The sequence below is a fragment of the Lissotriton helveticus genome, chromosome 6 (assembly GCF_964261635.1).
Source record: "Lissotriton helveticus chromosome 6, aLisHel1.1, whole genome shotgun sequence".
Lineage (NCBI taxonomy): Eukaryota > Metazoa > Chordata > Amphibia > Caudata > Salamandridae > Lissotriton > Lissotriton helveticus.
In genome coordinates, this window is record NC_136067.1 from 424,090,070 (window position 1) to 424,116,805 (window position 26,736).

At 42.8% G+C, this 26,736-nt stretch overlaps 1 protein-coding gene across 3 annotated transcripts in view; it reads right to left on the bottom strand.

Moving 5' to 3' along the window:
* Nucleotides 1-26,736, bottom strand: part of ALLC (allantoicase) — a 798,009-nt gene that overhangs the window by 562,623 nt on the left and 208,650 nt on the right. For all 3 annotated transcript variants that reach the window (XM_078647862.1, XM_078647863.1, XM_078647864.1), the window contains exon 5: nucleotides 8,715-8,840. In XM_078647862.1, coding sequence (XP_078503988.1) covers nucleotides 8,715-8,840 — 126 coding nt within the window. The remainder of the gene's footprint in view (nucleotides 1-8,714; nucleotides 8,841-26,736) is intronic.

Here is a 26,736-nt window from a genome sequence, read left to right on the forward strand (position 1 = left end):
GCTGCATACTGTGTGGTCGTGTGTGGGTCTGACCGGTTCTGGAATGGGGTATGGAACTGCTTGTCAGAGGTACTGGGGTGGGACCTTCCTCGTACGCCCAGATTGGGTCTTCTGCATATCCTGGAACAAGTAGGTGGTAACATCTACAAGCGTCACCTCCTCCTGCTGGGCCTAGTTGTAGCTAAGCGGGATTTGGCGAGGGCATGGAAGAGCGACCATGCCCCCCCCACTTAGCGCCTGGAGGGCGGGCTTGGACTTTCTTATGGGGCTAGAATTGCCAGTGTTTGAGGCCAGTGGCTGCCCCCGGAAACACTACAAGATCTGGAAGCGGTGGGCGGATTACAGGGAGTTGACATTGGAGCCCCCCACTGACCTGGATGATGGACTGCCTACCGATGGTGACCTCGGGGCCTAGGAGGTTACAGGACGCCTATTTTGCTTTAACTGTATACTGCAGCTGATAGTGAACACGTGCACCGGGCTAGGGTGGGATAAGGGGTGGGTAGCGGGGGATTTTGGGGTTGTTGGCGGGGTGCAGGGGTGTGGGAGGGGGGCGAGTTGAGCGTTTAGGCTGTACATGCATTCTGTTATATGTTGACCACTGACAGTGTCCTCCTGATTATGCAGAACTGTACATATGCTATGCCTAAACATTTAATAAACGCAGTTGTGAAAAAAGAATAGCTATGGCCAAGCACAATCAAAAAGAGATATTCTCAATCTTAAACTCTTTTTTTGACCCCAAAGAGTTACACTCAGAAATTCCCCCTTCTCAGACTCTCTGCAATGATATTGCGATATACTTTGAGGACACGAATAAGAATATCCAAAAGGATTTTGGAACATTAAGTTCACAAGAACTCGTCAACGATCACAAACTGGACCATATGCGCAATAGGCCCTCCTTGCATGCCTTTCAAGCTGTCACTCTTTCGCATACACAAATGCGGCAATTTTAGCGTGTAAATCAGGTTCACCACTGGATGCGTGCCCCCCTGTGATATTACATCAAATCATGGATATAGTAAATCCAGTGATCAACCACATAGGGAATTCCTCTCTTGGCTCCGGCACGGTGCCTGACGAGTGGAAACTTGCCATAGTGAAGCAACTAAAGAAAAAACAAAACGTGGACTCATCCAAATTTCCCAATCTTTGGCCTATAACCCTGCTGCCAATTTTGGGTAAAATAACTGAAAGAATGGTCAAAAGAAGCTCTCAAACTTTTTTGAAACCTCTCAGACCTTCCACCCTCGACAGCCAGGTTTTGCACCCCAAACACTCTAAAGAATCTGCACTGCTAGAGATAACAGACATTCTAAAATTCGTCACAGATAATGGCAGGAAGGCAGTGCTGATCCTGCTTGACTTGTCTGCCGCCTTTGATACCATCTCTGACTACATACTTTTGGCCAGACTAAAATCCTGCGCCATTTCTGACACTGCACTGGCCTGGATCAAGTCCTTCCTGACCAACCGGAGGCAAGCAGTCTCTCTCGGCCTCTTTCTGTCCTCAGAACGCACCATTACTGCAGGAGTTCCACAGGGCTCCTCACTCAGTCCACCACTATTCAATATATACATGGCTCCGCTTATCTCCCTTATTTCATCATTTGAGATTGAGATAACATCTTATGCTGATGATACGCAGCTGATCCTGTCCCTCAGTAAAAATTCCACGGATGCAGTGGAACATTTTAAATTCTGCCTTACGGATGTCATCAAATGGATGAAAAACAACCACCTCCGGTGTAATACACACAAAACAGAAATCCTGCTGATTGGAAAAGACAATTCCTTTCAACCTAAGGCCTGGTGGCCTGAGGCTGTAGCAGCTCCCCCAGTCACTGTGGAAGTGGCTACATTTCTGGGAGTGTTGTTCGACTCCTCACTCTCTTTTAAACCCCATGCACTTAGGGTGGCTGGGACCTACTTTGGTTTAATTAAAACCTTGAATTTTTAGGGGGATCTTATCCCTCTTTCAGCCAGGAAAACAGTTGTGGTGGCACTGATACTCTCGCGCCTAGATTATTGTAACAGCATCCTGGCAGGGGCCAATAAATCAACCATGAAGAGACTACAGGTAGTGCAGCACGCAGCAGCCAGATTGGTCTTGAAACTTCCTTGTAGGGCTTCCGCCACAGCAGCTCTGAAACCTCTTCACTGGCTTCCACGACACAAGAGAATTTTATTCAAACTTCTTGTTACCACCTTTAGAGCTATTCGCCGACTGGGGCCAGTATATCTTATAACAAGATTCATACCATATACTACAACGAGGCTACTTAGGTCTTCGTCAGCAAACCTCCTCAAACCACCAGGTTTCAAACTCAAAACGAGGGGAGGGTAATCTGCAGCCGTGTTTGGTGCAAAGGCCTGGAATCTAATGCCAAATAAATTGAGATCTATAGAACCAACCTGAAATGCAGTTTAGGAAGGCCCTAAAGACCTGGATCTTTGGAGCATCAGATGAATTCAGTCAAGCCCTCATCTAGGTCTCCATTCTCCACTGCGAAGTTTGTCTTTATCCATATAGCGCCAGGAGGCTCATTCCGGAGTGACAGTTTGCGCTTTATAAATATCACATTTCATTTCATTCAATAAGATTCTGCAAGCAAGGCACAGAGGTGGCTGTATTTTAGTATGTTCAACTCTGTTGCTATGCTTTCCGAAGCTGACCCATGCCATTCATCAAGGAATCATACAAACCAAGATATGAAACTGACGGAGCTTCTAGTGTCATAATATTGATCAGCAATCGGACCTCCAGGCTTCCAATTATCTACTGTATAAGGTGTCAGGATCCAGTGATTTTTCCACACCCATAGACTTCGTCATAAATTAGTTTGTGTTTGACTATTTGCCTGATGGATGTTACCTTTTCCTTACAGTGTGTGACTATAACAAATGTCCCAAAGCTGAAAAGAAACAACCTGCATCTACTAAAGAGATGAGTCCAAAACTGGGGAAATGATTGCATCTCAGTTCATTCCAAAGGAAATCCTCATAGACAAGAGTCCACCATTTCACGGTAGTGAGTTTGCCTCTTTTCTTTCTTCCGTCCACATCACTCATTTTTTTTTAACCCATAAAGGATGTTTCGGAAGTCCTGCTTACTTGAGACCAGGGTGTGCATGAATGTTTTCCGGGTACTGGTTAGGAGCCACTTGAAAATCTTACTCAGCATCTTCTGGATATGGAATTTGGGGAGTGAGACAGATATGGCCAATTTTATTGATTATGTTCTATTTCTTACTGATTTTGCTGGACACTCAAGACATAGCATTTCTTAGATGTTTTACCATTAGTATTTATTCTGCATTTGATAACCTACATGGCAAATGACTTTTATGTGAGTCAATGAGTTTCCTGCTGCTTTTGAAATTTACTGTTCCCTGTATTATACCTTTTAATTTGTATTAAAACTTGATGGTTTTTCTGAATTCATATCTTGAACTCCCTTTTGGAGACAGTCTTTGCATTATTGACTGTATCTAGAAATGCTGTTTTTAATGTTGTCTCTTGTGACACATTGCCTAATAAACTTTGAGTTTAACAACTTCCCCAATCCACCCAGTGTTTGAGTATGCCATTGTAATGCTTATTTCTTAAGGCAGTGCATGTCCATTCCGGCTAGGATGTGCCAGGCATACTTGATATTTGGGGGGGCTTGTGTGCTTCCCTTGTGCATTACTTGGGTTAGGTCAGGGCCTCTAATATATGACTTTGCATGTGACCACGTTACAAAAAGGGGGGTTGAACCCATGCAGTCGCGGGGACCTGGGCGCTATGTGGTATGTGTCAAGAAGGGGTCCCCGCAAGGAGAACGTGTTGTGTACACCACACACTAACACTGTATAACACAAACTTTAGTCAAAAACCATTAATCAGAAGGACTTGTAACAGGTATTGTCCTTTATTTTACAATACCAAATTTCAATCATTATGAAAAACATTCACATTTAATGAATAGCCCCAGTTGGTGAAGGGGAGAAAGGGAGGGAAGAGTGTGCTCAGGGCGGTGTAAAGTCAAAGAACCGCCAGTCAAGAAAGAAATGCGAGGTCTTCGTAGGAGTTTGGCAAATAACGCGGTTATTCGGGAAACAGGGGTGCGCTACTACTTACAGGCACTGTTTCACTTTCGGGCTGGTGTTACACGAAACGACCTTATTCTCATACTACACCGCCATCAAAATAATGGAAGATTGGCTCCCTGATTAATTATCACGCCAGAGGTATGTCACAGTACTTTTGTGCTTTCGACTAGGTTGGTATCCTTCTTTAGCCTGTTACCAACACGGTCTTAATTGTATCCTTACAGCGACTTATAACGTTGCAAATTGATACCAGGAACAACGTCTCAAGTGCAAAGACGACCAGCGCTTTTCACCCCTGCATGTCGTATCTAATGTAAGTTATGAGGTGACCTACACGCCACAATGCTGGCTTCTGTTACGAATATCACCCGACTAATCCAGTCTTATACCCTTTTGTCAACCCACAGCCTGTGTACTTTAACAGCATCTTGCCCTTTGGGATATCGACGACTGGGATTGTACCCCACAATACTTTCACCTTGGCTGATAGGTTGCAGCCCATGTGAGTTGAATCCCGATATTAAACCAAATATGTAATTATGCTTGACAGAATAATTTCTAGAACATCCTTTAATTGGTTGTTCCTATCCCACATTGGTTAATTCTCCCCTTTTGTTACGATTTGATATCGCTGAGTTTGACCATGACCATTGGCTTGGTCTCACTCAATTCCCACGTTCAGAGGCCTGTTTTTGGCCCGGACTCCATGGTAATTTGTAGATCTTGTATTGTAGTAATGCCAAATAGGATGACGTTTATCAGCTCTTGCAAACACATTAGTCTGACTTTTGGCTTTAATTTTCACAGATAGGACCCCCCTCCTAACTCCTCCCTTTCCCCCCCCTTTTTCCTGCACACGTCCTGATGAAGACCCCGTTTAAGGATCTAACGTAGCCTACGGCTAGGGGTCGAAACGTCAACGGCTCTTTTTCTTCACCTTGGACCTCCGGCACATGCCCCTGATTACTCTGAACTGTGTATGTGACCGTTGAATGTCCTTAGTTGAACAGTTTCTCAATGGATGCCTTAATAGTTTAGGCTCTTTGTATCTGATTTGTTTTGATTTTCATTTAAGATTGTTATAATTCGCATTCTTTTTTGACTGTGTTTACTTTTCTTTGACTTTACACCGCCCTGAGCACACTCTTCCCTCCCTTTCTCCCCTTCACCAACTGGGGCTATTCATTAAATGTGAATGTTTTTCATAATGATTGAAATTTGGTATTGTAAAATAAAGGACAATACCTTTGCATGTGACCAGGCATGGACTCGCCCCTGGCCTAGCTGCTTGGGGAACATTGTCCAAGGAATGACTAGGGGAGCACTGTATGTTCTGCGTTTGGTGCTGCAGTGTTTGGGTTGGGGGTGGGGAGGCAGGCTAAGCTTTTGTGCTCATCCACACCCTGTGAAATCAGGCCTCGTGTCAGTAGGGCTGGAATTGTTGGGCTCATAGTTTGTAGACCAGGTAATTTAGGGCCACTGTGCCACTTATGATGTTGGGGACCTAAGTAGACATAATTGACAGGTAATGATTTAAAAAAGTTACATGCGTTTGAAAGAGCATCGGAGAAGATATTGACAGTGGTTATGAACGTCTTGTCTTTCCCACATCATTGCAGGCACTTTACCTTAGTGTCTGACAGAAGTTAGAATTTTTTTATCATTTTTGCCACTCAGTAGTCCAGAATACAGGTTTTAACATGAATAGATGATTATTTATCGGCTTTTATTCTCACAAATCAATCAGGGTACAAACCTCTTTACTCATATACACAGCTAGGGGCATGGATGGAAAAAAATAGGCTCACCAAATCTGACTCCACTCTTGGGGATTCTTACTACTAGGATACTCAGGTTTCTGGACACTAAAAGCTTCACAAAGATTACAAAGGAAAATAAGAGGGTAGAGGAGCCTCGTCCTCAGGTAGCGTTGGACCTGGGGAATCAAATGCAGCATTGGCAAAAATGCAGAAACCCGTCCCACTTCTTTCCTCTCCTCACACTAGCTGTCTCTTAAGATCCATCCGTTCTCTCTCTTCCTCCTCTCTTCTCTCTCTGCCTCCCCCTCCCACTCTCTCCCTCTTTTTCTCTGTCTTGAAGCCTCTGCGAGTCTGCTGCAATTAACCTCAGGGAGCTGGGGAAAGTGACAGAGGCACCAGGAGTGGCCTCGAGCTTTCAAAACCAGCCTACATTGGCTACAGCCCACCAAGGAAATAGCCAGTGGAATAAAAAACCTGTCGAGCTCTGGTCCCAGAGTTAGGTTGTTGAATTAGCTTTTCCAGCTCTGCTGTCAAAGTCAATCTAACAGGGACACTGGTGGTGCAAGGCATAACAAAAAGTATTCTCTTTTTATAGATCAAGAATCAACTCCTTTCAGAAAGCGAACTAGGCCAGTTGGCCACTGCTAGGCATTGCTTCAACAAAATCACTATTTCTGTTAGCACATCCTGGAATGCCAAACGTTAAATAGCTTGATATGCATACCTGTACACAGATGTCCCCATTTAATGCAACTTTTCCCAACCATGATTTGTTTTAGATTTGTTAAAGAAATTATACGTTTCTAGGAAAAAAAATATCTCACATATTTCTTGTGGAATTTTTGACACATCCAAGAATCTGACCTACAAGTTTGACATTTCCTGAGGAATACTGTAATAAGAACCAGGTCGAAAGTACTATTGGGACCAAATGCATGTATGGATCCGTACTGGGACTCTACAGTAAAATATGTGATGAATATGGTACTGGGCATATCTTGAGTTCAACTATGAATGATCTGATTGAGCAAGAATTCCATCAGATGGTGTGGTGAAACGTATATTTGTAACAGAATAAATGGTATATTTTATTAATAACGTTTTTTTATTAATTTATGAATAATATAAAATAAATGTAAAAAGCTTCAGATGTAGGGCCTCGTAGAGAACACGAACAAACACTCATAAGACGGTCATCAAATTATTGACTTCAAAAGGTATATCCTCTTCAGTATAGATTCAGAATGTCTACAAACCATTCGTTAGTGGACATTTTATGTCCCCACCCACATGGAGCTTTAGTACAATTTCCTCAGTGCCTTTGCTGCATCATTCTTTTGCGGACTGGTTGAGATCAAAGTTAGCTGCACTGCCATAGTCTGGTCCTGGCACCGCTGCTGGTACCGGGCACTCATTTGGGCCTCCCCTAGAGGTGCTTCAGTTATGAACACTCCAAACCCTTGTGAGGATACTCATACTCCTCACCAAAGGGCAGCTGAGCATCCTTGCACACTGACTGTGGTAGAGACTGGTGCTCTGTCAGTGTGTACAGGAAACAGAGAGATACACCCTCAAACAGTGTGCGCCTTTGTAGATGTCGAGATGCTGTAGACAGTATGGCGGTGAAGAGTGCCCTATTGTGGGGCTGCGAAATTCCTCATCCACCCCCAGCAGAGAGGTAAATATGTTTTAGTATCTGCCCAGACCACAAAGACCATGAACAGTAATTGTATAAATGCTGTCAAAGCATTTCGTACAAAATTGAGCCCTATCAGTCAGTTGTTGTAATGTCCGCACCTGGGTCTCAGGAACAGGGGTATATCTACAAATGTGACAAGGTGCAACTCTGCTGCAGGTATCTGTTTGTACACCAGTTTTATATAATTCAAAGGGTAAGGCTATGGGGCCATATGTACTGTCTACTGGTCGCAAGTTACTGGGTATAATTTTGAACCAGTATTTTCGGAATTCTCCAGGGTCGAAATCTGACCTGCCACATGCATATTAATGAGGTAGAGCGCAAACTCCAACTCACTAGGACTTGTGCCAAAACAGGGATGGTGGCCTACTGGGGTCCGTAGAGATCATTTCTATGATTGCTTTTAAATCAAGCAGTCTTTTTTTTAACCCCTTGCCTGTGCTGAACGTTCCGCACTAGTGCGGAACGTTCTATTGCGCAGGCGGGGCCGCGACGTTCAACGGACGTGCAGCACTACCGAGGTAGTGCACGTGACGTCCGCTGAACGTCGGCAGCAGCAATGTGGTTAAACATAGCTCATTTTCCTTGAAGGTAAACAAGCTGCATTTAGGGGAAAGAAAACATTTGAAAACGTTTTGCTCCTAAAAGATGTTTTTTTGACCGTTCACAAGGGTGAAGGTACCCCTTATGGGCTCCCGCCCCTTTCGTGACTGGGTTACCACTACCTTTCAGTAGGCGGTAAAATGTCAATGTTTTGCAACTAGATTTCTTTGCAAAACAATATTACATATCAAAAGGAATCAGTATTTGGACGGGACACCCTAAAAACACCCCACCCAAATACCAACTGTGGTTTCCTAAACCTATTTCGCGATTTAGCACCCACTAAATGTGCTTGTAAAGGTGGTCCTAAAATCTTTAATTATCAGTGAAACCTAAGGCTGTTTATTAATATAAGTAGATGTGCATGGCAAGATAGTGTTATTACTTTTCAGTGTGTGAGATGATTGGAGAAGACTAAGTAGCTAATGAAAAGACTGACCTCAGTTTAGCCACAAGAAATGATTTAGAAAAAATATAAGGGAACAAGAATCTATATTCATCAGTATTAGTAATTCATATTAATAATTTAAAAAATAGTAAATATCAATTGTTTACCTTGATTCAAGTTTGCAGCCTGGACTGATATTCTAGGAGTATAGTTGCCTATGAAAAAGCGTGTGTCCACATCAAAGCCATGAATAACACCTGGGATTCCCAGTTGGATTATGCACCAATCATGACCTACAAGATAAAAATGCAAAATATACTGTTGCAAGTGTAAATAGTTTTATAAGTGCTTTATTAGAGCAAACACATTTGAAAAGTGTTTATCGAATAGCTGCGGCAGGTGGAAAGTAATGCCTAATCACATCTGTAAACTTCACATTTCTTTTCATTTCCAGAAATTGCTGCTATTGACCACACTGCCCAAACAATAGCATGCAATTCTACTTTGGGGTTACCACTTCTACATGAGATACGAAATTAGGATGATAATATATGTATTATACACAAGACCATAATTTTACTAGTGGGAATACAAAATAGGAAATAATAATAAACATGACTTACTAGGGCAGCAGAACCATCTAATGAGGCTGCTGTGCTGGTGGTGGTTATTCCACCTACCGCCGCCATGGTGGTGGTGGCGGCTGCCTGCCCAGGGGCCATTTTGCCTGTGGGTGCTTATAAGAGGAATAAAGAAGATAAAAAACAATGTTTTGTGGTACTCTCTACAAAAAGATTTTGAGCGGCACAGCATTTTACTTTTTAAATCAGATTGTCTATTACTAGTTTCCTAACCTAAACTTGCATTTTGAATCATTCATGCATTGCAACGAATGATTTTTGCTTCTCCGCCCTCTTTTGATGGGTCATGTCGGTCTCTTTTATGTTCTGCACTTCAGGTAGATTAGGACCATAATGAGCTTCATAAAGCCACAGAGAAAATGCTAACCCCCTTACCTACTATCGTAAGCATGAGTGACATGAGTTGACATCCATTAAATCAGCTCAAGCGAACACCTTTCTATCTCACACTGGAACACAGTTCTGGTAGTATCATTCACTTGATGTACACTCTAGTCCTACGCCCTCCATGTCAGGCTGGCACCATGTACGACTACTCTTATCAATGGTTTGTGCTGCCCTTGCGATTAAGGACTCGTTTTTATTCACGGAGGTGTCCAGGGTGCTGTGTATGTAGCACCCTTGCACCTTGGCAGCACTCGGTGCACCAGCGCAGGGAGGGAGCAGGAATACAACTTACTTTGATAAATAAATATTTTGCATTCCTGTCTTTTGCATTTTACTCTTATCCGTTCTCCCTTTGATGCAGCACAGCAAGTCGTCTTGCTACCCTGCATGAGATGTTATTAACGCTGGGCCTTGATGCACTCTGCTAAATGTATAGATAAACCCTGGCCTATTTCATCACATGTCCACTCCTTTTGGAACAAAGAGAGTGGATGCAACAGCAAGCACGTTCTGATGCAAGTAGTGCATTTATTTTTGTCAGTGGCACACATTGACATAAAAAAAACTCTTATTTGAACATATCACGCTCATAAATATAATGTTCTTTTTGCACTAGAGAGCACATGTGGCACTCTACTGCAAAGATGTATGCATATAATTCTTACTTACTGGCATTTGCCAGTAGGTAGTTATAGTCAGAACCTAATTTCCATAAACAAGCTTTTTTAGTTTTGCTAATAACGTTGGTGTCATTTTTGGTTCATACTGGCACTAGTCGATATGTTTCACTTGAGGTACTGTTCACCTTTAACATACAAACCTCTACAAACCAAAAGATCAAACTAACTAAAGACGTAACGGCACTGACCAATTGGCCCCTGACCCTACTCACCTGGAATGTAAGAAGCCTAAACAATCCACTAAAAGTTAGACAGATAATGGCCTATTTAGACAGACATGGAGTGGAAGTAGCATGTATGCAAGAAACATACCTGACAGCACATCCAGAACTGAATGTGGGGTCTCACTGGCCATCCACACGCATTGCATCTTCATATTCATCACATGCCAGTGGGGTATTGTTGATGGTCAAGAAAACCACCGCATTCAGACTGCTCCATTCGATCACAGACTCTAACAGCCGATACATTCTTGTGCAGGGCGTCTTTAGTGGTATGATGTTGACAATGTTCAGTGTTTACAGTCCAAATAAGGATGACCTAACCTTGTATGGGCGGGGCTGCATGAGTTACCTCTAGCTGCAATAGTGTGGGGTGGGGACTTTAACACATGCATAGACCCAGCGCTCAACAGGTTGACTAACACCGATAGATATGGCAAACAAGCAACTAGGGTACTCAAGGAAGGCATGGAGGAGCAGAACTTAATTGATTTCTGGAGGCTAAGGCTAAGGAGTGTCTGTTTTCCGGTTTCGTTTCTGTTTCACCAGCACACAATCACCTTCATTGAAGACTGTTTCCTGAGCTTGTCAACACCAATCTTCATATGTTTTTTCATCTTGCACTTTTGAGAAGTTTCTGTGACATGAACCTCATCAGGATTCAATGATCGGTCTCCTGGCCACTGTGGCAGTTTGGTTCCGATGACTCTCCCAAATAGCGAGGTGGCAGGGCTCTCACCGGTTGTGGAGTGAGGAGTTGAACGATAAGCATGGAGGGCTTACACAGGGCCTGGCTTAACTCGATCTCCTCGATCAATGCTCTTTGATTTACTCTTTTGAGGGTACCTATGAACCGTTCCACAACATCATTGATATGGGGCCACCGAGTTGCACTCTTCTGATGCTTGACATATAGTCTGACTAGAAACTCCTTAAATTCTTTGTTGTTGAATGACAGACCATTGTCAGATTTGAGAATGGCTGGAATACTCCATGCAGCAAAAATGTTATACAGCCGCTCGAAGAGCTCGAAGACCTAGGCAGGGGTTGTTGATGATAACTCCTCTACTAAAGGAAGGCGTGAATATTCATCAAGGACTACCATGAGATGATGTCCTTATCCTACGGGCCCAAAGAAATAAACTGCAACTCTTTCCCAAGCATGTGCAAGAAGGTCGGACATTGTCAATGAATGCTGCGTCACTTTGGGGGAAAGGCAGTTGCAAAGATGGCAGTCATTTAGTACCTGCTCCACTCACTCATCCAGGCGCAGTAACCACACTCGGTCTCTTAGGGCTCCTTTGGGGGCTGTATTGCCATGAAGTCCTTGCTATCTTAGGCTCTCAGGTTTCATGAGCTTCTCAATCCAACACCTTCCCTTGCAATGGACAGTTCATCCTGTACATTTTTGAATTTTTGAAATTCAACATTGTCAGCAAAAAGTCAAACATTTTTCTACCACGAATCAGTAGAAATTATGTCTTTGAGGATAACCATGTTCTTTACTGCATTAGTAGCAACAATAATCTGTTCAATAGATAGGGCTGCTGGCATGCTGGAACTCACAATGAAATTAATGTACTCTTTAGCCGTTTTGGAGTTTGAACTGTGGTGATGTAGCAGAACTCATGAAAAGTAATCAGCAGGGTTCTAATCTTTAACCGGCTTGTGTACAATTTCATAGTTGTACTCTTTCAGTTGCAACCCGCAACTCTCAATGCAAGGGGGCATCTTGGCTTTCGTATTTCCGCAAATAGTGTACAGCACTTGGTGGCCTGTAAAGATAGTGAAACGTTTTCTTAAAGAAACACATTAAAATGTTTGCAGGCCCACAATACAGCCAGATTCTCCTTCTCCAGCTGACAATAGGCACGTTCTGTGTCCGACAGGCTTCAACTGGCATAGGGAACAATATGTCTCTGAGCATTCGGATGACCATTATGTTGAGCAAGGATTGCCTCCCTCGCATCTACTGTGTTCCCAGTATTTAACACATGGATTAAATAGTCATTCTCGCTTGCTTTCTCAATCATATGTTTTATTCTTATGAAGCTTTGATCACATTCAGCAGACCACTGAAAATAAACTTTTTTTTGTCAAGTTGAGGCACTCACAGTAGCAAAGTCACAAATGTACCATGAAGAATAACTGGCCCTCCCTAAGAAGGATTGCAGCATGGTGACATCTTGTGGGGGCAGGTAGCTGACAGTGCTTGTACTTTATCTAGGTCAGCAGTCATTCCCCCATCAGAGAATAAGTGCCCAAATAATTTGAGTTTGTTCTTGTGAAATTCACACTTTGCTGCTGGGTGAGACCTGCATCAGCAAGTAACTGCCACACTTGTGTGAGAGCCTTGTGATGCCCCTTTTGCATTGCCCCAAAAACCAGTATGTCATCATTGTAATTGAAAGCATGCATGACAGGTTGAATTATTCAAAAGACACACAATTGATGGACGGAATGCATAACAAATCAAAACATTTACCCCCAGTCAAGAGATTTGGGTTACATCCATCATTCTTTTACACACAATGCCACCCCAGTTTAGACCTAGCCACCTCTCCTGACGTCAGCGCGCACTCCGTGTGTGAACCGCACACACAGACAGGACGTCGCGAGAGAGAGTCGCGCAGCTGCTTAAAAACAGCGAGCGGCGCGAAAAACAGCTACTTTCTAATTGCGGTGTGCTATGTGGCTGTTCATAAAGCTCGGGATGATTGTGGGCTTTTGTTTCACGGGCTCTGATTAACATCAATACTTTAACAAAAGCCCCCAATCTCCCCCGCACCGCGCTTTACTAAAAAAAACAGTAGAGCCAGTTTAAAAACACTGGGGCATATTATCAAGGACAGGCGATACATTATCGCCGCTTTTATCGGCAGGAAACTGCTGATAAAGCGGCGATAATGGCCTTGATAATATGCTCTATGAATTCCAATCGAAGCCCATGTTAGATGTGAACACATCTTACATGGGCTTCGATTGGAATTCAATTCAATTCATGAAGCTTTATTCGGTACAAAAGAATTGACCATAAAAGCACACATAAAAGATACATACATAAATCATTGAAAATTAAAAATAGGTTACAATACGATACAGACCAATATACTAAAATATCATGCTTTTACGTACACTGATAGATTTGATTAAAAATGTGGCAGTATAAAAACAAATGTCAGCAGATTTCATGTTAAAAATAAGACTCATTGCCTCATCCACTGTACGTACCCCATATTTAACAAATAAAGGTTTAAGGTACAAAATTCGATAATTCAGGTACAATTTACATATGAGTAAAAAAGTGCAGGGTGCTCTGTTTTGATATACCATCACACTGGCACGGTCCTTTAAGATGTTGCTTTATGTTAGGTAAAGACACCAACTCATGTACAATTCCGAACCCAAGTCTGGTTAGGACGAACTTATGCGAAGACCTCGTTACCAACACAAGGTACGGTGGAAAGCCTTCAGTGAGGGAGTATTTACTACAAAAGGAAACAGTCGTCATGGACCGACATGTATAAGCCCTCATCTTTGCCCTATTATCCAAAAAGGTTGTTTTCAGTTTTTGATATAGCCAGTGCAGCCCTAGGGTCGGCCAGAACATCGAGATTAAATATTTGTGAATAGCAATCAGAGACATATTTTATCCATGGGATTTTTCTATACATGTCCAGTGAGAGACAATCTTCAATTATAGATCTGTTTAAGGTCTTTTCGTCCTGGAGCCATATAGAACGCCATAACATTAGTGGTCTTAAGGCTAAGAGATCATTCAGGTGATTAATGTCTAGTTCCCGATGGGTCAATGCAGTGGCGGCAGATGAGGGCAGACATAAAAGCTTTTTTAAAAAAGAATTTTCCTCAAGCTGCAATTTATACACACAACTATGACCCCAAATAGCCGCCCCATATAATGCGATACTGGCGCATCTCGCTTGATAAATTAGCAGCATGTCTCTTGTTCGTCTATCCCCAATTTTTGCTGCGAATTTAAAAATACCATGGGCACTTTTCGTCATTTTATTACTGACATTATTAAATTCATTAGACCACTTCCTATCATGAGAAAAAGTTATTCCAAGATAACAAAAGGAAGCGACAGATTGCACCTTATTACCGTCAATGAAAAAGGCAGTAGGTTTCTTATTTTTTGCCCCACAGATCATTATATGCGTCTTATCCTTATTGATGAGTAGTTTCCTGTCCCTAATGAACAGTGAAAATCTATCCATCAATCTTTGCAGCCCCAAAGGGGTCCTGGAAAGAAGCACGGCGTCATCAGCATATAATAACACCGGCAGTGATACGCCTTTTTGCCTGGGAACACCTTTTAAAATCCCATCAATTTCATTGATAAATAAAATAAACAATAACGGAGCTAAAACACAGCCTTGTCTTATGCCGCGTTGTATGCTAAATTTAGGGGTACATTCTCCCTTGGTTCCAAAATGTGCACAAGTTTGCAGTTTTTGGTACAACCTAGCAAGGAAGAAAATAATACCCTCTGGGGCGCCCATCCGCAACAAAGTAGGCCATAAAATTCCATGATCAACCATGTCAAAGGTGCTGCTTAGATCAGCAAAGCATAAATATAATGTGCCACCTTTAGCTTCTACGTATTTCCCAATTATAAGGTCAAGATTTAAACATTGGTCCAATGTGCCCCTGCCTTTCCTAAAACCAAACTGACTTTCGGAAAGGATTGCCTTATCTTCAACCCACTCCTCCAGCCTAGCTAACATAACTCTGCTCATAACCTTTACAGAGGAGTCCAGAAGGGAAATGGGGCGATAGTTCTTTGCTTCAGACCGATTGCCTTTTTCGAAAATAGGGATAATAATAGATTCCCCCCATGTGGTCGGAGCTTCAGTGCAAACAGCTGCATTAAAAACGTTTGCAAGGAGGGGGCTCCAGATCTCCGGGACTGCTTTGTAAACATCTATTGGGACCCCATCGGGTCCTTGGGCCTTCCCCCCCTTACTTGCACGAATTCCTAACTCGACCTCGGCCACAGTAAAATTTAAAGGTAATACGGGCCAATTACATGGGGTAGTAGCTGGGACACAATTTGAATCAAATATATTAGAAAAATGCGTTACCCAGCAATCACTAGAAACATTAGAGCTCAATACAGGGGTCTTATCGTCTCTGAGGAATGGGGAATTAACCGTAGCGCAGAATAAAGTGTTATTGTGTATCTCTGCAGCTTGGTTTAAAGATTGGAATTCATAGAGCATATTATCAAGGCCATTATCTCCGCTTTATCGGCAGTTTCCTGCCGATAAAAGCGGCGATAATGTATCTCCTGTCCTTGATAATATGCCCCACAGTGTGTACATTCTGCAAGTACACGCTTTGTTTTTAAAACTGGCTATACTGTTTTGTTAGTAATGCATGGCTGCGAGATCAATTGTGGGCTTTTGTTAAAGTATTGATGTTAATCAGAGCCCATGCCCAGCGCAGATAAAGGGACCTATATGGGAGCCATTGCACACTTTGACTAGCATAGTCCCTTTAATGTCCATTTTCACCTTTCCCCCCACAACAATGACCGTCATAAGTAGATCTGACGTAACGCAAAGCATAGATGGCACAAAAGAAGGTAGTGGTTGCCAACTAAGTTATAGGAATGATCAGGCCCAAGGCTGCGCCAGGCCCACCTATATGACAAATGTACGCAAAGTTATTACACATATGAAACAGAAGGGCAAAGATTCCTTGATAAGTAAATCCATAAGCAAGGTGAGGGGGTGTAGATCTATCATTAGAGAGGATATTGTATGGGCAAATAGATTATCACATCAAAATTCTCCAACGGATTCGATTCTATAGAACTACATCTCAGGGATGCAAACCTAGCCCGTAACCTCATAGCCCTAGAGGCAAGATAATTTTCACCCACCCAAACAGGTATCAGACTTAAATACAATCCCTTTAGCAACCAGCAGCAGTTTACTACCACTAGCAAAGGAATCCCTCTAGGTTCTGATTCACCTTTAGCCATTAATGATTGCCTGGCAAGTCAAACCAATCCACTTTCCTCATCAGCCCCTTGCACTAGAAAGGTTGAGTACCTAGGAACTAAACTGAGCCACTGTATAGATCCAACACTCCCACCTCAAAAGCCTGGTACCTTGGGGCCACCTGTTTTCAACAGCCTACAATCGCTACCACAAGAGAGGAGGTTCCAACACAACGTGACAATACTGTAGACCAAGTACCAGGCTTCAGACTGAACAAGATCCAGTTCTCCCACCTAGTACATGGGGGAACATCTCCTAGCCTTTCCATACTATCATGGAATGTTACAGGAGTGAGGCCCAAGCTGGCACTACCACATTGGTGAAGGGATGAGATCATGAGACTGTTGGCAGTAGCCTCAGTTAAGGTGAAATCTTTAACTATAGTGGAGATCTCTCTGCAGCTGTTGGTGTTGGCGTCAGTGCTGGCTATGAGTGTAGATCACTTGGTGGTGCAAATCTGCTGGAGGTTGCCAATGAGCATATATTTGTAGAAGTTACTGCTTGTGCTATCTCAACTTGTTCTATAACTGCACTCCAATATACCAGCCAGCATGAGGTCTGGATCTAGTGGGCTTGCTGTGCTTGAGGGCAGCAAGGAAGCCAGCACAACCTGTGATCCAGGTGTCAAAGCTGTTGACAGATTTGGGTACATTTCTGCAGTTCATGGCCAGTGTTCTGCGAGTCTGACTGTCCAGTCTTCCTCAGGGACATTGTTCCAATTACAGCAAGAAGGCCTTGTGAGTCTGAGGCTTTATTTATCAGCAGGCATACAGAAACAGGTCACCCATGTAAAATGATCTTTACATTTTAGCACAATGTAACATGCTTTAGAGACCAAAATGCTTTAAAATGCAGTATTTTATTATGTTCTTGTTATCCTGTAGCTGGGAAAACACCGTTTTTTTGTGTGTTTTATTTACTTAAATCCGTCATGGTTTTAAGTAGTAGTATTGGAAGAAAATGCATAAAATGAACAATTTGGCAGTAATGCTCGTTGGTAAATCCTTTTTGAAGACCTCCAATCCCATGTTTTGGTTTTAATGGTACTTTGGTGGTTAGCCTGATGTTCTCTTTCAGACTTTACTCAGATCATTCACCTGCCGTGCTAATTTTTGAGGTCACAACGTACAATAAATGTACCCCTGATGGCAGCTAACAAAACAACTTCCTGAATGATTCAGAAGTGGTCAACATATAAAATAATTCAGCACTGAATTTTCTAATGACTTCAAAAAACGTTTTTAAAAAGTGATGGAGGTCTTGGAATTAATTTGTCTTTAAGATATGGGCATTTTATCTGTGGAATGGGGGTGCCACCTCTCTTGACCACTAGGTGGAGCTTGATCTGGTGCTGTAGTCATTTGGGAAACTCCTCTCAAATCATGGCTTGAGCTGAAGGGGCTCTGATTAACATCAATACTAAAACAAAAGGCCACAATCGTCCCTTTACTAATAAAAGAGTAGAGCCAGTTTAAAAACACAGCGTGTACTTTCTGAAAGCACATGCCCCATTTTTAAACTTGCTTTACTCTTTTCTCAGTAAAGTGAGCATAGCTGCCAAGGTTTCAGATTGCGTATGTGTGACATTTTCATAAGTTCAATGTACTGATGATGACTAGCATTCGATGGGTAAGGGTGACATTTTCATGTGAACAAAATCAAAGCAATGAAAATGCTGGAAATATATAAAAAATATCTGTAAGTAAGACATGATTGAAGGTTATCCCTCTTGAAGATGCACATTTTTAAGTTTAAGGCTGGATTTAAAAAAATATATATTTACTGTTCAAAAACACCCTTAAGTTCTTACAATAAAAGGCTATGTTACTCTTCGGCTCGGGTTGTCTGTCGCAGGTTTTCTGCCATTGCATTAAATCTAAATGCAGCTCTTTGGTAGTTAATAGCTCACAGTTCTATATTAGGATTTAACTTATAAACTGCAAGTAACAAAAGGGGCTGTCTGACAGAAGCAGTAATGCTCAGACCTATTTACATTGCATGTAATTTGTGATCTGCATGGTTCACCAGCTTCTTTTCATCAGGCATGTTAACCTCCTCGGCTAGTTAATGGTGAGTCAACTTCCACAAGACAAAACTTAGATCGCTCTGCAGCAGGTGCATCATTCTTCAGAGTTACCTCGATATTTTTATGGTTGCCTGAAAATTGCTAGAAAGTCGTCATCATATTTTCTGCACGCCACTGCATCATCTTCAGGGGGATCTTTTGATGGATTGTGTGCTGCTCAGTCCTCCGTGTGAATTTCCTTGTTCACCCACCTCAACCATGTGCGCAGTTTGAATGCCAGGGAAAAGCTGCATCACAGAAGGTGTAACACAATATACAGATTTGTAGACCAGTTTAAGATAATGGATGCTAATAATGAAACACTTGGGCACAAGCCTGTTTGTCCTAGCCTGGAATCCCAGGTAATTATTTGATCATTTTTCCTATTGGGGTCCCTAGACCAGTCCCATTAATAGTTTTTAATTCTTCGAGCGTTTGCTGACTATCTTGTCTTCAGTTGCAGGTTTCCAGTCTGTATGGTATTTGGATTAAAGTGGTCATGTGCGAGTACCCACAAAGACAAGGTAATTCTGTTTATGTTCCTCGTTGGGTTGGGGGTAAATAGATTCACAATCTGCACCCTTTTTCTTTTGCAGGTTTGTGAGACCGGTCTACGAATACAATTGCACAGGCAGAACAAACCGGTAATTGTTTGGTAGAGTTAAACTGTGGTGCATCTTGTACATTGTAGTATAAAATACTTACCCCTGTTTTCTTCTGTTGCAGGTTTCGCAGCCAGAACCCCATACATTTAAACAGGCGTGTGTGAGTACAGGCAGAACAGGTAATTGTTTGGTAGAGTCAAACTGTGGTGCATCTTGTACATTGTAGCATAAAATACTTATACAAAAAACAATTGAGGAAGGGTAGAGGCTATGATGATAGAATCACCCTCCTGTACGTTACCCATGTTTTCTTCTGTTGCAGGTTTCGCAGCCAGAACCCTATACATTTAAATAGGCGTGCGTGAGTACAAGCAGAACAGGTAGTTGTTTGGTAGAGTCAAACTGTGGCGCATCTTGTACATTGTAGTATAAAATACTTACCCCTGTGTTCTTCTGTTGCAGGTTTCGCAGCCAGCACCCCATACATTTAAACAGGTGTGCGTGAGTACAAGCAGAACAGGTAATTGTTTGGTAGAGTCAAACTGCGGTGCATCTTGTACATTATAGTATACAATACTTACCCATGTTTTCTTCTGTTGCAGGTTTCGCGGACAGTACCTTACACATTTAAACAGGCGTGCGTGAGTTCAAGCGGAAGAGGTAATTGGTTGGTAGAGTTAAACTGTGGTGCATCTAGTACATTCTAGTATAACAGATTGAATGCATGAGCTAGACGTCAAGGTAAGCCATGTTCCCTTATTTTGCAGGCTTTGTGGCACAGCAGGTTCAAACCGGCAGGCATGGAAATGTTCAAGTGCAAAGCTGTACCTTTGGGAGAGTGTGGTGCTTCACCACAAAGGAAGAAATGTTGCCTTGTATTCAAGGAAGAGTGGATGAAAGAAATTGTGGAGGCTGAGACACAGAAATCACGAAGCAAGGTTCACTTGCAACTCGGGGAACTATTCCAATACAGTCCAGACGTGGGCTTGATTTGCAAAGCATGTGCCGAAGCAAAGATTACAGGGAAGAAATGGAGTGATGACTGGAAACTGGATTACATGATACGCCATCTACTTAGCAAAGTACATGAGTCTGCCATGGTAATATTGAGAAACAGAAGTGCTGCTGCCAGGTTTGGTTATGGAGTGCGGGCAATGCTGATAGAACAAGAAATCCATGATCACCTAGTTTGTATGTGAAGATACCAGACAACTGGAGGAGCAAGAACTATGCTTTTGAGTTCCTTGAGGCCATCAATAGCGTGATACACTGTGAAGCTATGGCAGAACTTCGGCAAGCTTTGTATCACACATTGATAATTCATGACAGCACGGATATTTCTGTTACAAAAATGCTCATCCTTTACTTCAAGTTCCGGCCTGTAACATCAACAGAGCACAAAACAGAGTTTGGGGGCATAGTGAATCTGACTAGTTGTAAAGCTGAGGCTATCACTACTGCTGTGAAAGAATTCTACACTGCCAATGAACTCGACCTTATGAAAATGGTCATGTTCACATCCGATGGTGCGTCTGTGATGCAAGTTAAGAATAATGGTGTTGCTACTCGCCTTAAACAATCCATTCCTCATCTAGTAGAGCAGCATTGTGTCGCCCATTGAGAAGATTTAGGCGTTGATGATGCCTGGAAGAGGGTTCCAATGATTAAAGAGATGGAGACCTTATTGTGGACTGTCTACACTATGTTCTCCATATCTCTGCAAGGAAGTCCAAGCCGGATGAAATTGCTTCGGTCACTAAATGTGAAGTGGTCTCTTTTCGACCACTGAATGAAGTCCGGTGGCTTTCAAGGCATGTTGCTGTTGGTGTACTAATTAGTAATTACAAGGCTGTTCTTAAGTACTTTAAACATGAGAAAGTTGAGGAGAATGATCCAGTTGCTAAATATTATTACAAAAAGCTATCCAACTCCAACTACCATATTTCACTTGCAGTACTTGATGACATTCTGGGTGAATTCGCATCTTTGTGCAAACTATTACAATAAAGTTCTTTGACTACTGTTGAAGCTGTACAGTATGCAAGAGCAAAGATTGGCCAAGTTAAGCAACAGTATTTCGGCGACACTGTCTTTTGGAGCGGCAATGTAAGAGATCTGATGGTGTTGTACAAGGAAAGGCAAGAGTTTGACAGTGGGCCTATTTTGTCTTTTATTTCCCTTCTTTGTGAGCACATGCAAAAAAGGTTCCCTGAAGATGATCTGAAAGAATGGGCAAGTTTTGAAATCCAGGCAATAGCAACACAATCACATTTTGATTTTGGGACTGAGAATATACAAAGACTTGTTGAAAAGTATAAAATGTCTTGGTCTTGGGTGACTGTAAAACACCAGAAGATGTTGTTCGATAATACAGAGACTATAAATATGTGGTGGCAGAACATGTAAAGGGTGGGTTATTTACCACATTTCAAGACATGGTGAATTTCACTGTATGCATTGCTGCTCAGTATAGTATGGTGTCTCAGCTTGTTGATGTCTGTGCAACGTTTCAAGCATCTAGTGCAGATTGTGAATGAGGATTCAGCCTCATGAATACTATCAAAAAGTAAATTGAGGAATAGACTAGAGCAGAAGCATTTGGATATGCTGATGAGGACAAAGACCTATCGACTGAATGGTAAAGTTGACCTAGATAGAGTTTATCAGCACTGGAAAAATGGCAAGGATCGCCGTGAGAAGCAACCCTGTCACCCATCTAGTGATGCCACTTGACGTGTCTGAACGGCCCTCTCTCTTATTGTTTATATGTGATATTGTATAGGCTCTCAACACTTCCCCACCCAATGAACAGTGCTCCAGTTGAGAATATTTATTAAAATCTTATGATAGTACCACCGTTTAAGTCTTGTGCTTTTCTAAACTTGAAGTCTACTTGCCTGTGTAACCAATTCATGTCATGGCAAGTTTATCCAATTTGCAAACTGCCCATAAGACCCTTATTGTGGCGCTGTATGTGTGAAAATGCATAGCCATGGTTGCAGCGCACAGAGACCCTCCACTGCCGCACACAGAGTAAAAAAATTAGAGGGAACATTGGTTGTGACCCTGTGCCTCATGGGAAAAGTCCTGCCCAAACTGCCAAGCCAGGTCCTGCCTGGACTGGAAACAAGCATCAAAGGACCGGTTTGGGGGTTTCACCCCTCATCAGCCAGGATAGCTTGAATCTAGGGGCACAATGAGCCCGGGACCTACGTCTGGGCATACCTGGTGCACTTAGTGCAAGAAAGCATTCTGTACATCAATTGTTCTTTTCGCCTTTGTCACCCTGAGTTGAAAGGGTATGCCCAGATGCGGGTCCTGTGCTCTCCATACCACTGGAGTCAAGCTATCCTGGCTGATGAGGGGTGAAACCCTAAAACCGGTCCTTGGCTGTTTGTCTCCAGTGCAGGGAGGACCTGGCCTGGCTGTTCCGGCTGGACTGTTCCCATTGGGTGCAGAGTCAAGACTGATTTGCATATAGCTGGGTTCAAACTGGAAAGGCATGGGGAGCAAAAAACAATGCCTTAGGCCCAGATCTCTGTACTGGGGTGAATGTATGACATTGTTCTGCATTCTGTCCATCAATTGTTCTTTTTGCATTTGTCACCTCGAGTGAGATAGGTATGCTCAGATGTGGGCCCTGTGCTCTCCAAGCCACTGGAGTCAAGCTATCCTGGCTGATTAAGGGTGAAACCCAGAAACCGGTCCTAGGATGTTTGTCTCTAGTCCAGGGAGGACCTGGCCTGGTAGTTCGGGCTGGACTGTTCCCATTGGGCGCAGGGTCAAGACTGATTTGCATATGGCTGGATTCAAACTGAAATGGAATGGGAAGAAAAAAAACAATGGATTTAGGCCCGGATCTCTGTACTGGGGTGAATGTATGACATTGTTCTGCATTCCGTCCATCAATTGTTCTTTTTGCAATTGTCACCTCGAGTGAGATAGGTATGCTCAGATGTGGGCCCTGTGCTCTCCAAGCCACTGGAGTCAAGCTATCCTGGCTGATTAAGGGTGAAACCCAGAAACCGGTCCTAGGATGTTTGTCTCTAGTCCAGGGAGGACCTGGCCTGGTAGTTCGGGCTGGACTGTTCCCATTGGGCGCAGGGTCAAGACTGATTTGCATATGGCTGGATTCAAACTGGAATGGAATGGGAAGAAAAAAAACAATGGATTTAGGCCCGGATCTCTGTACTGGGGTGAATGTATGACATTGTTCTGCATTCTGTCCATCAATTGTTCTTTTTGCAATTGAGGTTGAATTATTCAACATCCTGAAATATTTCTGCAGCTGACAACACTCCAAAATGCAACTTTTTGTATCTGAACAAACCAACATGAGTCGAAATAGTAGTAATGTACCTACAGTTCGCTTCCTACTAGAGTTGATGGTAACCCTTGTTCAGGTCAAGACCGGAGAAGGTTTCGACACCATTTAGTTGCAAGATCATGTCCGCTATGTGTGGATCAGGATGTGTTTTCTCTCGCTATTGCTTCGTTGGCTTGGCACATATCAACATGCGCATTGCAATGCCACTGTCCTATTTTGGCACCACCACTATGGGCAAGACCCATGGAGTAGGAGCGGTGAAGAGCTCAATTGTCATGCTTCAAAGGCGTTTCTAGTTCTATCTCAACAGCTTCTGAACAACAGGGAGAATGTACTCATTAATATGAAGTTGTGCTTTATTTGTCTTGTGCCTTTCTAGCCATGAATCAATGATAGGAACTGACTTACAATTTTCAGATTGAGTGTGGAGATTGTAATTGAGAGATATCAGTCCCCCGTCAGCAGCAGTGGTGAAACTGAGGAGGTATGCACTGGACAAAGTTCCTTGAAAAATGTGAATTGCAGTGATACTGCTTAATGCTGCATTGTCGCTGTGAATGACCCTTAATTCTACAATGGTTTAGAAGCAGCCCACATATCTTTGTGTTTGACAGGTTGAGGCGTGGCTCAGGAGACAGGCTATTGAAGTTCTTCACTGGCATGATGTTAATAGATGCACCACGGTCTATGATAAAGGTTATGGGGCAACTGTTAACTTTTATTGTAATCTTGGGGCAGTGTCCAAATGGATTTAGTCGTTTTGTTTGTTGTTTTGCCTTTGTCTTTCGGTTTTCTTTGCAAGCAGCCACACAGGCATATGCCATCATCACACATCCATCTTCTTCACTGGTGCTTGATAATGACATTGAAGAGCCTTTGGAGGATACATTTGATGGTGATTAACTTTGTCCGGTTTCTATTTGTCGTAACTGATGTTGCTGTTTGGCCTTGTGGGTGTGGCAAGAATTTTTCTGGAACCTTCTGGTGCCAATTTTCTCTTCTTGCTACAATCCCTTTGGTTTATCTTTTGCTTACAACGTGTTTTTTTTACCAGCAGCATTTACAGGTTTGTTCCATGGCTGGACATTTACCTTCATGGGAAATGAAAACCCATATCAGAAACACAACTTTTTCTTCTCTGTAGACGTTGACTTACGTGTATCTACTTTGTGCTTGCTTTTTATGATCAAGTTGATTCCTTGCGATAAAATTACAATTGGGTAGGCGTGCGCGGAAGAATAAAGTCCAATAGCTAGCAGGTTGTTTTTACTTGAGTTTTTTTATTATGAATTCAATATCAAAACGAAACTTTAAAATCCAGCCAACGCATTTCGTTCTCCTTCGAAGAACTTCATCAGCGCTGAAAAAGTACAGAGACCAAAATTAATATCACAAAAGACATGCGCGGACGTTATTCTTCCGCGCACGCCTACCCAATTGTAATTTGGAGGATCTGGAGCCCAGTGGCACCACTAGATGGTTGATTCCTGGGCTGTTTGCGTTGGATTTTTTGGGATATCAGAACTGGCATGAGGTGCAGAAATTCATAGTCAACCATCCTTTTTCTTTGTAATTACATTATGATTCCTTGCGATAATCTTACTTCCATTTCAGGGGCCTGTCAATCTGCATGTTCTTCTACCTTCGTGGCTATTAGCACTTTCTCTGAACAGAGGGCCTCATTTATAGGTTTTTTGCTGCGGGGCATCACAGCAGGTATTGCTCCTGCGCTGCCCTACGGCAAATGAGAAGGGCAGGAAAGTACAGTATCCTTTAGACACAGCACATTCCTGTCTTCCCCTGCGCCGGCGCACAATGGACTGCTGTGCGCCAATGCAGGCACCTTTGCACCATGGTGCAAGGGTGCGTGCATTGCAGGGATGATTATTTTTGTGCAGGAAGGTTCACAAGAGGCATTTTCCTCTTGTAATGTATGATGCAATGCTGCATATATAGAAAGAGGAAAAATGAGGAGAAATGAAGATATTTCGCCTTGTTGTGCCTCCCTTATGCCTCCCCTGGAAAGTCGTACTTTTTTGGCACTGTTTCAGACTTACGAATTCTTGTAAATCTGGGTCAGTGTCAAAAAGCCATGGATGTTGCTGGGAACGCCCCCAGCAACACCCATGGATTGCCCCTTTCCTACAGTTTTCTGCGTGAAAGGGGCACATATTTATAAGGCCATGAAAAGCCACGTAACGTGGCATAACGTGGCTTTATAAATATGCCAGTGGCACTTTGCACCACCAGAACATCAAAAAAGTTATGTTTCGGTGGCGCAAAATGCCGGTAGGGCCTCATAAATGAGGCCTACTGTGTATTTCTCAACATGTATCTTCTGAACATGTCTGAAAGACTACCATCGATGACGTTACGAAGCATGACTTCTTAATCATTAAATTCACTGAACTTGCAATGTGTGATAAGCATGTCAAGTCTCTCAACAATGTCGTTCACTTTAGCTTGTTGCTGTGCTTGGTTGAGAATTTACCTTTCATTGTCTCCATTTGGCATCGGATTGAACTTGGCTTCCAATTCTTCCTTGATTTGACAGTATGATACAGCATCAGCTTGTGATTTCTTTTTATCACTTCTTTCACTCTATCACCAGCAAGGTTCTTTAAGTACTTAATGATTTTCTTATCATCTGCTTCTACCAGTGCGTCTATGAAATCATCGAACGTCTCCACCTGGTGCCAATATTCTGTTTCTTCACCTTGTCAAATGGTGGTGGTGGTTTCAGGAATGCAGCTGCATCGTATTTGGCGCTTTTTTCTACTGTTGTTGAGAGCATATGCTGTTCGGATGACTGTTGCTGTTGACCCGTACCTGTCACTTATGCAAACACCTATCGTGTGCTTGCAGTTGGGCCATCATGCCCAGTCAAAGGTTGTAAGGCATAATCTTCTTTCTTGATGGTTACTAACAGGTTTGTCTCTAACATCTGGTTGTCACTGCCTTTAGCTTTTTGCATCGTACCTGGTTGTGACTGCCTTCAGCATTTCGCTTTCTATCGATGATGGGTCTGTGTTATGGCGCAGTGCAATATCTCTTCTTTCAGCCCTACCAATGGATTCTGGATGGCTTTTCAAATGCCCTACTCTACAGAGCCTTCAACTTCTTCGAGGGCCGTATATGGGTTGGTGCAGGGCTTTGACTCCACACACGCCAACTTTGAACTTCTTCTTATCAGTTAGGGCGCATGTGGCACAAGCAGTTTGCTGTATCATTGCA